The sequence below is a fragment of the Hyla sarda genome, chromosome 3, assembly GCF_029499605.1.
Source record: "Hyla sarda isolate aHylSar1 chromosome 3, aHylSar1.hap1, whole genome shotgun sequence".
Lineage (NCBI taxonomy): Eukaryota > Metazoa > Chordata > Amphibia > Anura > Hylidae > Hyla > Hyla sarda.
In genome coordinates this window covers 113888724-113901850 of record NC_079191.1, presented here as the reverse complement: position 1 = coordinate 113901850, position 13127 = coordinate 113888724, and the positions used below count along the sequence as shown (strand labels likewise).

The 13127-nt window shown below is 40.9% G+C and overlaps 1 protein-coding gene across 2 annotated transcripts in view; it reads right to left on the bottom strand.

Annotated features, from left to right (window-relative positions):
- Positions 1-13127, bottom strand: part of CLSTN2 (calsyntenin 2) — a 1059217-nt gene that overhangs the window by 212239 nt on the left and 833851 nt on the right. For both annotated transcript variants that reach the window (XM_056564871.1, XM_056564872.1), the window contains exons 7-8: positions 6053-6301; positions 2574-2695 (exon numbers count right to left, since the gene is read on the bottom strand). In XM_056564871.1, coding sequence (XP_056420846.1) covers positions 2574-2695; positions 6053-6301 — 371 coding nt within the window. The remainder of the gene's footprint in view (positions 1-2573; positions 2696-6052; positions 6302-13127) is intronic.

Below are 13127 nucleotides of genomic sequence, written 5' to 3'. Positions count from 1 at the left end.
ATAAACTGTTCTAAACTAACTCAGGCTATGTTCCTTAACTACTCCTAACACCCCTACCACCCTTAAAAAAATGTCATAGCGTTAAAAAGCTGTGTATCTTACCTTTCTTCTTGCTCACATAGTGCAATTTCCCAGCAGGAAAAAGTGGGCGTTTCCCAGCAGGCATGACATTACTGAACCCTGCTGGGGGACCACTTTCGCCCTCACATCGTTGCAGTGCTGTGATGAACAGAAGACCACAAGCTCTGTGCATGCTACAGTCTGTGCAGCTTTCTTTGAGAATCTGTGGAGCTTTCACTTTCCGTGCAGCTCTCAAATCAAGCTCAGTGCAGCCAGAAGCACTTCCCAAGTTTGGTCTCCTGCCAGGCTGGGAGGAGACCAAACTCACTGTATTAATTGTGGCAGGGAACAGAACAGGGACACCTAGTGGCCATTTTCTCAATTACATTTTAAACATATTTATGTTGATAATTTTAAAAGCAAGTGAAAGGGAAAGTGTCTGCTAATTAAACAAGGAACACTATATTAAAAGTTTTATTTGGTGACAGGTACTCTTTAAACCCTGCACTTGTTATTTTTTACAAATCCTTGCTCAGTGTATGGATATGTACTCATGGTATGAATATGCATTGAAGTACATTAGATAGTACAGTGTTGTAATAGCGATCAGTAGTTCTCATGCCTTGAATACTGGTGATATCTTTAGCAAAATGTACCATCTCAATTATCAATGAGGGCAGTTTATTGCATGCTGCTTATGTTCTATAAATGTTACATATCATTATTCTTCTTAACCTCTTTGGCATGTGTTTGTGCATTTAATAGTATGCAAAGTTTCTCATCACACCACCATATAAGGTAGCGTGTCCTCTGATCAGTTCTGGCTCTGGTTACAAAGTCAGAACACCCTGCTCTGCACTGACAAGGGGCAAGCACCTCGAAACAGCTGTCTGCAGATGGGTCCTCTTCCCTTCTGGGGAGAACTCTGACTTGGCATAAATCCCAATCAGCTTCTGAGACTTTGTAACAAGAGCCAGAGCTGATCAGAGGGCACGCTACCTTATATGGTGGTGTGATGAGAAACTTTGCATACTTCTTACCCAGAAAGCCAGCGGAGTGCTAATGGCCTTTTTGAATCTCTGTTTTACACCGGACGCAGTGCCTCTCCCTGATGAAAATACTTGTTGCTTTTAGCTAGTTGCTTTTAATAGTAAATGTATATGCCTTACATGCATTTATGTCGTATTTTTATTTTCATTTATGTATGAATTTGCCTTGAATTTGTCTGATATTCCTTAATACTGGTTCCATCTACAGTATAGTATATATGATGTAGTGAAATATACTTAACTGAGCATCTTGAGCTGTAAGAGTAAGTACGTGAGTAGCCATGGGCTTGTATAACTTTCTAGGAGCAGGCTAAGTAGCAATTAATGAGTGAATGCTCGCACTGGAACTCTCTTCCTCCACATACGCTGAGGAACTACATGGTTTCCAACTAAAACTAGTCGGGAAGTTTGCACTTGTCTGTGCTAGTGCCAGACTATCAGCATATTGCAATAAAGAGCCTATGTTGTGGAATCTGCACCCAACTGGTTTTATCACTTTGATGTGCACCGTGCCAAACATGGAGATATGCAGGGAGATTGTGTTTCATTTGTGTTTGTTTTTGGATAGGATATAAGATGTTTAGGGGTGTGTTACCCCTTTAAGTATGTTGGAATCAACTTTACAATGTAGATATCTAAAAATGTTTTTCAGAAGTATTTTCACTTGAATTGTCTACTGCAGCCTTTATCGTCATAACCATTGTTTTCATTTTCTTCATTTTTTCTTCTTCATTTTTCACTCCCCCTCCCCAGCAGATTCATTAACCTTATACCATGGCCAACATGTAGATATATTTTCTATATATTGTGGTATTATGACTATTATACAGGATGATGCAGGTCTAATTAAAATTAATGGGGTGTCTGTTGATTACAAAGTTGCATCTGGATGAATCCATCAATATACAAAACGCGCCAGTAACATTGAGAGACAAATTGACAGTTGAAAAGGTTAAAATACAAAATTTGACATTTAAATATAATAATGAAAATACCCTAAAGAGAAGCAGCTCATTGTCTTTATGGAAGGTAATATGAATGTAGAAGGTACTTGAAATATTTTACAGCTCACATCTGAGTTATTTACAGTAGTGCCTGAAATGAGGCAATAGAAGCACTTGTATTATGTTCAGTGTGAAGAACATTTATAAATAAGTGTTGCACCATAACAAATGATATATTGATCGGGGAAGACGGCAGTCAGTAAAGTGTGGCAATACAATCATCAAATGCCGCACAACAAACAGAGAACATAGTCTCCATGGTTTATGTGTGACTTCTAAAAGGACCACCTGCCAGTTCTCTTCTGAAAGACATGCCAAATGACCTCTCAGTTAGCAGAGGTTGTACAAAGCTGTAGGGGACATAGTTACATTTATTTCTGCCGCTAAGCTGGAAAACTGAAAAAAAAAAAATGATCCTGAAATGCTGCACACAGAAGTAAAAGGAAGGAAAGTCTACTACCTGATCCAACTTCCAGTGAAACTCAGCAGGTCGGAATGTGTCAGCTTGGTCAAAATCGCGGCGCAATAGGAAGACAAGACGGCAGTTGTGTACATACAGTGCATAGTGATGGCGGTTCATTTCTGAAAGGAAAAAAAATGAGTTAACAAACTGTAACATTGTACATGTGTATTGTTTTAATTCCGTGATCCCTTGTCAGTCTTTGTTTACCGATCATTATGGATATGACTGCCAATGTCACATGGTGCGTGTAACTGTGGCAACTAGTAAATAAGGACTGGCAAGTGATCACTGAGCAGATGATGATGGGCAATCTATTATTTTTAGCAATATGTGTGTGATATTGCATAACCTACATGTTGAAGGAGTTATCCATCAAAATGCATAAAAAAAATATGACCAGGATGCCTGCATAAAAAGAAACACCCATTATCTATCTTCTGACATCCTCCAATGCCTTTGATGTTGCTGCTCACAGCTTCAAGTGCAATCTTCTTTCTTTTTCCAGGGGTCAATGCGTCACAGTGTAGCTCAGCGAATAGGTAGCCACAGTGGTGTCCCACCTCAGCCAGTGATTGGTTGAGCAACAATGTGATGTATTGATCCCGGTCCGGTCTTCTTCCTGGTGCTGGTGCCCAATATGTCCCATTGCCAATCAACTGCTGAAGTGGGAAACTGCTGCCGCAAGGGATTTGCTACTCTGCACTGTGAAGCATCAACCCCCTGGCACCAGGAAGAGGATTGCACCAGAGGCTAGGGCAGTCATATCATAGGCACCAGGGGATTGCAGAAGTTAAGTAAAGATTTTTATTTTTATTTTTTTATGCAGGCATCCTGGGCATATTTAAAAAAATGCTTTTTTCCAGATAACCTCTTTGATAACTAATTTTTAGTCCTATTAATCTACCCTGTCCCATAAGTATCTAAAGATTAGCAGGAACATTTGGCAATGGAAGTTGAGTAAGGCCCCTTTCTAATATAAGTATTTTGCATCGGTATTTGGCAGGTACAAATAGCTTTTCTCTGTGTAGGTTCCATGCCTAATCTACTGATACAATAAGATGTGCAATCATAGCCTGACATAGGACTGCAGGATCAGACTACACACAGGGTTTCTCTGTATTCTGCAGCAATAGAGGTACATATGTCTCCATTAGAGCTGTTATTTATGTTAAGTATTTTTTAAAATTAAAATTATTAGGCATTGGAAAAAGTAAATTAATTTGTATTACTTTAGTAATTTAGAAGAATACTGTAAGAATTTTTATTTTTTTCAAAACTTTTTCAGAATATTAAAGAAAATGTTGAAAAAGGGGTACTTCTATTAAAGTGGTACTCCGGTGGAATAAATAAGTTTTCATTAACCGGTACCAGAAATTTAAACAGATTTGTAAATTGCTTCCATTTAAAAATCTTAACCATTCCAGTACTTAGCAGCTGCTGAATACTACAGATATAATACAGAGAAATTTGTGAAGTTCTTTTCTGTCTGACAACAGTGCTCTCTGCTGACACCTCTGTCCGTGTCAGGAACTGTCCAGAGCAGGAGAGGTTTTCTATGGGGATATTCTTCTAATCTGGACAGTTCTTGACACGGACAGAGGTGTCAGCAGAGAGAAGCGTTGTCAGACTCAAAAGAACTAAAAAAATTTCTCTGCAGTGTACAGAAGCCTATAAATACTGGAAGGGTTAAGATTTTTAAATGGAAGTAATTTACAAATTTGTTTAACTTTTTGGCACCAGTTGATTTGAAAAAATTTGTTTCCACCGGAGTTCCCCTTTAACCCCTTAAGGACTCAGGGTTTTTCAGTTTTTGCACTTTCGTTTTTTCCTCCTTACCTTTTAAAAATCATAACCCTTTCAATTTTCCACCTAAAAATCCATATTATGGCTTATTTTTTGCGTCGCCAATTCTACTTTGCAGTGACATTAGTCATTTTACCCAAAAATGCACGGCGAAACGGAAAAAAAAATCATTGTGCGACAAAATCGAAAAAAACCCGCCATTTTGTAAATTTTGGGGGCTTCCGTTTCTACGCAGTGCATATTTCGGTAAAAATTACACCTTATCATTATTCTGTAGGTCCATACAGTTAAAATGATACCCTACTTATATAGGTTTGATTTTGTCGCACTTCTGGAAAAAATCATAACTACATGCAGGAAAATTTATACGTTTAAAAATGTCATCTTCTGACCCCTATAACTTTTTTATTTTTCCACGTACAGGGCGGTATGAGGACTAATTTTTTGCGCCGTAATCTGAAGTTTTTATCACTATGATTTTTGTTTTGATCGGACTTTTTGATCACTTTTTATTCATTTTTTAATGGTATAAAAAGTGACCAAAATACGCTTTTTTGGACTTTGGAATTTTTTTGCGCGTACGCCATTGACCGTGCGTTTAATTGATGATATATTTTTATAGTTCGGACATTTAAGCACGCGGCGATACCACATATGTTTATTTTTTTTTTTTTTTTTACACTGTTTTATTTTTTTATGGGAAAAGGGGGGTGATTCAAACTTTTATTAGGGAAGGGGTTAAATGACCTTTATTAACACTTTTAAAAAAATTTTTTTGCAGTGTTATAGGTCCCATAGGGACCTATAGCACTGCACACACTGATCTTTTACACAGATCACAAGTGTGTATTAACACGCCTGTGATCAGTGTTATCGGCGCTTGACTGCTCCTGCCTGGATCTCAGGCACGGAGCAGTCATTCGCCGATCGGACATCGAGGAGGCAGGTGAGGGCCCTCCCGGTGTCCGGTCAGCTGTTCGGGATGCCGCGATTTCACCGCGGCGGTCCCGAACAGCCCGACTGAGCAGCCGGGTCACTTTCACTTTCACTTTAGAAGCGGCGGTCAGCTTTGACCGCCGCTTCTAAAGGGTTAATACCGCACATCGCCATGATCGGCGATGTGTGGTATTAGCCGCGGGTCCCGGCCGTTGATGAGCGCCGGGACCGACGCGATATGATGCTTCATATCGCGGGAGCCGGCGCAGGACGTAAATATACGTCCTGCGTCGTTAAGGGGTTAAAGGGGTATTCCAGGCAAAACCTTTTCTTATATATATCAACTGGCTCCGGAAACTTAAACAGATTTGTAAATTACTTCTATTAAAAAATCTTAAGCCTTCCAATAGTTATTAGCTTCTGAAGTTTTCTGTCTAACTGCTCAATGATGATGTCACGTCCCGGGAGCTGTGCATGATGGGAGAATATCCCCATAGGAACTGCACAGCTACCGGGACGTGAGTCATCAGAGAGCAGTTAGACAGAAAACAACAACTCAACTTCAGAAGCTAATAACTATTGGAAGGATTAATATTTTTTAATAGAAGTAATTTACAAATCTGTTTAACTTTGCGGAGCCAGTTGATATATAAAAAAGTTTTGGCTTGGAATACCCCTTTAAGCAAAGGAGAACATTATGAGGAAAGTAAAGCACCTAGGTGTAGAAGTAGGGTTACCTGTCTTGTCGGAATTGCATAGTATTGTCTCTTTTTCTGCTCTTAGTCCAGGGCTAGGACCATGCTTCATCCACATGGTAATGGTAAACTGGTCAGTTAGATTTTTTGGTACTATGGCATCTGGAATCTTTACTCCTTGTTTGCCATCAAATTTAAAGATCATGCCACTGTTGTCCATAGGCAGGCCAGCTGTCCAGTTCGTGGCAGCAGTTGGAGTTGGGAGTAAGTCAATGGCCCCAGAAGAGGGTCCTAAATAAAGACAATAATGATACAAATATGTATTAAATTCCAATATCTTCTGCAATGTGATATAAAATAAAGTCATACATTTACATAAAAGATTTAAACATTATAAACGATTAACCCTATAAAATAAGCATCCTAAAAACTTATATTTAGATGAAGTATTTGGAAGAACACAGAAGGAAAAATAAATTAAACTTGTCCTATTGTTAGACAGTGTAAACTTATGCTAGACAGTCTAAGATGTGTCAGACTTTGCAGTGGTTAAGCTTATTTGAATTTCTGGCACATCTTTACACGGTGTACTCACTAACAAATGTATGTTATATTTTAAAGGGGGTTATCCAGCTTAAAAAAAATTTATCCCCTAACAAAAGGATAGGGGATACTGTAAGTGTTAGATCGCTAGGACCCACCGCAATCTACTGCCCAGTGCCCAGCATGTGCCCTCTATTTATCTCTTTGGGAGAGCCGAAGGAGATGGCGTGTTGACCACAGCTTTATAATGTGGTTGACACAGCTCCAGGCAGGAGGAAAGCCGGGGCCCTGTACAGAAGATTGCAGGAGCTCTCAGCGGTCGGACCCACCGGGACCTGACACTTATCTCCTATCCAAAGGATAGAGAGTACAATCTTAAGCATAGCTTTTTTTTTAACTAGGTTTTGGTCATGTTAACATAAGCCATTCACCTTTGGTATAGGAGGTGCAAAAGTGTCTCAAACACATGAAAGTCAAGGAAGCCACTCATTTTGCCAGATTTTTGGCACCTGGATTTCTTTTTTTTTTTTTTTTACTACAGCTGTGTTCTTTCTTAATTTCTCTCTAAACTTAGTATTCAGTGATGCATGGTGTGATATTAACAGCCTTTCACAGCAACATAATCTCCAGACACTTTGGGGGAGATTTATCATAGCTTTTAGAGCATTTTTTTGTCTATGTTTTGGCGCAGTTCAGACGAAAGCAACATATTTAGTGACTTTTATGCGTTTTTTGATATAGACCGAACTTTTTTGGGCGCAAAGCTACACCACCTACCAGTGGGTGTGAGAATCACTTCTACCTTTCGCAATTTAACCTTTAACCTCTTGTGGATGACAGCGCCCCAAACCCCTTCTATGACACACTGATGTCCACCTTTAAGCCCTTAGACACCGCAGTCAGATTTGATTGTAGCATCTAAAATGCAAGTAAAAATGTCACGGCAGCTATGTGAAAGTAAGTAATAACACCTAACCTGCCAAATTCAGGACCTGGGAAAGTATTTACTTCTCTCCCTCATAAGCGTTAGAAAAAGTGTATGTGGTAGAGCTTTTCCCACCACAGCAAAGCTGCGCAAAATTCATCATCCTGCTGCACCTTTTTCATAAATAAGATGCACGCTAGTCAAACCCACCACCCAAATAAACGTAGGAAAATAGCTCTACCATAGACATTCTTTGATAAATCTGGGCCTATGTTTGGTGTCCACATAGTGTACTTTTTATCACGTAATGCATTCCCACAGATACGGCATTAAGGGCAAAGAACAAACAATCAGCAAATCCCAGTATTTTACATACAGAATGTTTTATTCTATTTTTGCTGCTTCTAACAGTCCCAAATTTTGTTGCTCCAAATCATCTTTGTGTTCTAATTATCTATGACAGCTGTCATGTTAAGTCACCTCAGACTGACAATATTTGCTAGTACAGTGTATATGAGGTTTATATACTGTACATTTAAAACTTACTGGTGCATCTTCTATTGTTAGGAAAAGCAATATATTGTTCCAAAAATTCTTACGCCTCTAAGTATAATTGTGATGACTTAACAGCTTGTCATTTCACAACTATCTAAGGTAGTTACTGCTATCAAGTCTAGCCAGATTTGTGATTTTACCAAACTACATTAGAAAAACTCTAATATATATATATATATATATATATATATATATATATATATATATATATATAAAATTTCTTTAAATTAGGGACTAGACTGTGAAATGAGCATTAACTATGATTCAGTTCTTAGTTTTACATAGCTAGTTCAGTAAGTCATTACATATGTTGTGTTTAGAATGTTGGAGAGAGTTTTAATAGTTAAATAGGTACTCCACTGGAAAACATTTTTTTTAAGTCAACTGATGACAGAAAGTTAAACAGATTTGTAAATTAAATCTATTAAAAAATCTTAATTCTTCTAGTACTTACAAGCTTCTGTATGCTCCACAGGAAGTTATTTTCTTTTTGAATTCCCTTTCTGTCTGATCGCAGTGCTTTCTGCTGACACCTCTGTCCATGTCAGGAACTGTCCAGAGCAAGTAAGGTTTGCTATGGGTATTTGCTCCTACTCTGGACAGTTCCTGACATGGACAGAGGTGTCAGCAGAGAGCACCGTGGTCAGACAGAAAGGAAATTCAAAAAGAACTTCCTGTGGAGCATACAAAAGCTTATAAGTACTAGAAGGATTAAGATTTTTTAATAGAAGTAATTTACAAATCTGTTTAACCTTCTGGCACCAGTTGATTTAAAAAAATAAATAAATTCCAGTGGAGTACCCCTTTAACCCCTTAACCCCTTGAGGACCAGGCCCATTTTGGCCTTAAGAACCAGACCAATTTTATTTTTACATTTTTGTTTTTTCCTCCTCACCTTCTAAAAATCTTAACTCTCTTATATTTCCATCCACAGACCCATATGAGGGATTGTTTTTGCATCACCAATTGTACTTTGTAATTACATGACTTATTTTACCATAAAATGTACGGTGCAACCTAACAAATATTAATTATGTTGGAAAATTGAAAAGACAACCGCAATTTATCAAATTTTGGCAACAGACAGTAAGGTATGCTTAATCTCAAGCTAGGGGCACTGAAGATCCGACATGGAAGGGTGGGAGGTGCAGGAACTTATAGAATAGCCTCAGGTGTAACACATAATTATGGGCATACTGGCCCTTTAAATTTCAGAGCTCCGGCCCACACGCCCTAGGAGATGGGGACACGCGTGCCGGAGCTGAGAAGCAGAGGAGACAGCAGAGTAGCATGGTAAGTGACGGGCTGGGATTGGCACGTGGGTACATCGTGCGATGCAAATCCCAGTCCCGCCAGCAGCAGGGGACAGAGGAACAATGCGCTCGTTGCCAGTGTGTGCGGGCAGAGTGCAAGGTGTTACAGTATCCCTTATTTGGTCTCCCCCTTCTCTTGCAGTTCAGAAATTTCCTGATAAGGTCTCGGTCCAGGATATTGTCCTCTGGCTCCCAAGACCTTTCCTCCAGACCAAATCCTTCCCAATCCACAAGAAAAAAAGTGTTTTCCTCTGATAAACTTGGAGTCCAAGATTTCTTTAACAACAAAAACATCAGAGGTACCAGAGATGGGAGTGGGCAAGATGTCTTTTTGAGAAAAGCGGTTGTGGATGACTGGTTTCAAGAGGGAGACATGGAAGGAATTTGGAATCCGGAGAGAAGAGGGCAGATGGAGAGAATAGGTCATGGAATGTAAGCATTTCTTGATTTTATAAGGACCCAGATAGCGACGACCCAGTCATCTTGACAAGCAGAAATGAAATGGCGAAGATAGTCTCCTGAGACCTGTTTCACCCTTTCAACCTGTCCATTGGGTTGTGGGTGATGAGCTGAGGAAAAATCCAACTTAACTTGAAGACGAGAGCAGAGGGCACGCCAGAACTTAGAGATGAATTGGACTCCACGGTCGGATACAATATGTGAAGGCAATCCATGTAAGTGGATGATGTGAAATAAGAAAAGCTTAGCAAGCTGCAGTGCAAATGAAAGTCCAGGAAGTGGGACAAAATAAGGCATTTTAGAGAATTGGTCCACTACAACCCAGATGACCGTATTGTTACAATTCTTCTTTTAGATGACTTTTGCATTAAAACTGTGCCAGCTCTAAATGAAGAAGCATCCACCTCCAAGAGAAATGGCTTGCCTGGATCGGGTCTAGATAAAACCAGAGCTGAATCGAAGGCAGACTTTAACTGTTTGAAAGCTTCTTCAGCCTCTGGAGTCCAAACCTTAGGATTGGAAGTCTTGGTGAGAGAGACAATTGGGGCTACCAAGGTGGAGTAATGAGGAATAAATTGCCGATAATAATTGGCAAAGCCGAGTAAGCGCTGAATAGATTTTAAGCCGGAAGGTTGTGGCCAGTCCAGTACATAACTTGTTTGGGTCCATTTGAAAACCTTGACTGATAACAATAAAGTATAACCCAGAAAAGGAAGACTGTTTTTTTCGAAAGGTACACTTCTCTAGTTTTGCATAGAGATGATTGTCTCAGAGACGTTGTAGTACTTGGCGGAGCTGAGAGTGGTGAGTCTGAACATTGGGAGAGTAGATTAGAAAGTCGCCCAAATAGACATTGACACAGGAGTACAGGAGGTCACGAAATATATCAATGACAAACTCCTTTAAGACTGCTGGAGCATTACAGAGTCCGAATGGCATGACAAGATTCTCGAAATGTCCGTCACAAGTATTAAACGCCGTCCATTTATCTCATACCTTCTCGTATACGAATCAAATTATAGGCCCCACGAAGGTCTAGTTTGGAGAAGATCCTTGCTCCACGCAAACAATCAAATAATGCCGAGATCAAAGGATGAGGATATCGGTTCTTAACAGTAATTTTATTCAAGCCCCGATAATTAATGCAAGGTCGCAGAGAACCGTCTTTTTTTCTCCACAAAGAAAAATCCGGCTCCGGCAGGGGAAGAAGACTTTTTGATAAATCCTTTCTGAAGATTTTCTTGGATGTAATTAGTCATGGCCTGGGTCTCAGAAACAGATGAAGGGTAAATTCTGCCCAGATGAGGTGTGGTCCTGGGCAATGAGACAATAGGACAATCATAGGAATGATGAGGTGGTAGAATTTTGGCTTGCTTCTCACTAGAAATGAGCGAATCGAAGCAGACAAACCCAAATTTGTAAAGAATTTCTGAATTTATTCGATTTGCAATGAATCCGGATATCACCGTGCTTCTGTTGCACAAATTGCTTCATAAACCAAAATTTTACAGTTTTCTAGGCTCCAGTACACCCCAGGGGATGCTGGGAAGGTAGAAAGGCAAGGCGGAAAGGGAGGTAGGTGGGATGACCCAGAATCCCATGCAGGATGCAGTCTATCAGCATTCATTCACCCCTGTAATGTCACAGCCCTATATAATCGGCAGCAATTTTGCGGCTGCTCATTTCATGCCATACACTGCAGAGGGATAGGACGGACGGCGTGTCTCTGTGTGTTACACGGACACGCTAAATTGATCATAACCCAGCGTTCCACTGCCAACTGCTAGTCACATCAGCGTTGTGGACAGAGAGCAGTGCTTGTTCTCACTGAGAAGGATTTTTATGCCAGTCATTAACCTTCCAGTCACTTTATTCAGCATTTTATCAGAGAGGGGCACATAGCTTTTCTTTGCCCCATACATTTCAACAAGCTGCCTTAACTTCATGAACCTTATCACAGGAGGCAGGAATAATGTTTCTATGCAATTCTGTGTATGTTTTCCACAAAAAATCATCTGCTGCTTATACTAGTCTTTAGATGGTATAATAACCAGCAGTTCACACCATTCCTAATACTCTGTGACAGAGTGCAATTTTGGGTTTAATACGAATTTAATATTTTGCTGTGCAAAAATAAGTTTATTTCAGCGGACTGTAGTGCATTTTCTGCCCTCATACGTGCATACCACATACGTACATCAAAGCAGTGTACTATTTTGTATCTGTAAATCTGTAACAAGTCTAGATACTGGAAAAGTCCAGGCAAAAGTACTCACCGGCTGGTGTTTTACAAAAATAAATTTTCAAAGTGTACTGTAGCGCATTTTTTTTGCCCTCATATGTGCATACCACATACCTACATCTAAGTAGCGTACCATTTTGTACCTGTTAATCTGTCAAGGGCCTACAAACTGTGAAAGTCCTAGCAAAAGTAATCACCGGCTGGTGTTTTAGGAAAATACATTTTCCAAGTGTACTGTAGCGCATTTTTTTGCCCCATACGTGCATACCACATACCTACATCTAAGTAGTGCACTTTTTTGTACCTGTTAATCTGCAACAAGCCTACATAGAGTGAAATGCCAGGGAAAAGTAATCACTGGCTGTTGTTTTATGAAAATATGTTTTCCAAGTGAACTGTAGCGCATTTTTTGCATCTAAGTTGTTACGCCGAGCGCTCCGGGTCCCCGCTCCTCCCCGGAGCGCTCGCTACACCCTCGCTACTGCAGCGCCCCGGTCAGATCCACTGACCGGGTGCGCTGCGATACCGCCTCCAGCCGGGATGCGATTCGCGATGCGGGTGGCGCCCGCTCGCGATGCGCACCCCGGCTCCCGTACCTGACTCGCTCTCCGTCGGTCCTGTCCCGGCGCGTGCGGCCCCGCTCCCTAGGGCGCGCGCGCGCCGGGTCTCTGCGATTTAAAGGGCCACTGCGCCGCTGATTGGCGCAGTGGTTCTAATTAGTGTGTTCACCTGTGCACTCCCTATGTATACCTCACTTCCCCTGCACTCCCTCGCCGGATCTTGTTGCCCTTGTGCCTAGTGAAAGCGTTCCCTTGTGTGTTCCTAGCCTGTGTTCCAGACCTCCTGCCGTTGCCCCTGACTACGATCCTTGCTGCCTGCCCCGACCTTCTGCTACGTCCGACCTTGCCTTTGTCTACTCCCTTGTACCGCGCCTATCTTCAGCAGTCAGAGAGGTTGAGCCGTTGCTAGTGGATACGACCTGGTTACTACCGCCGCAGCAAGACCATCCCGCTTTGCGGCGGGCTCTGGTGAACACCAGTAGTAACTTAGAACCGGTCCACTAGCACGGTCCACGCCAAT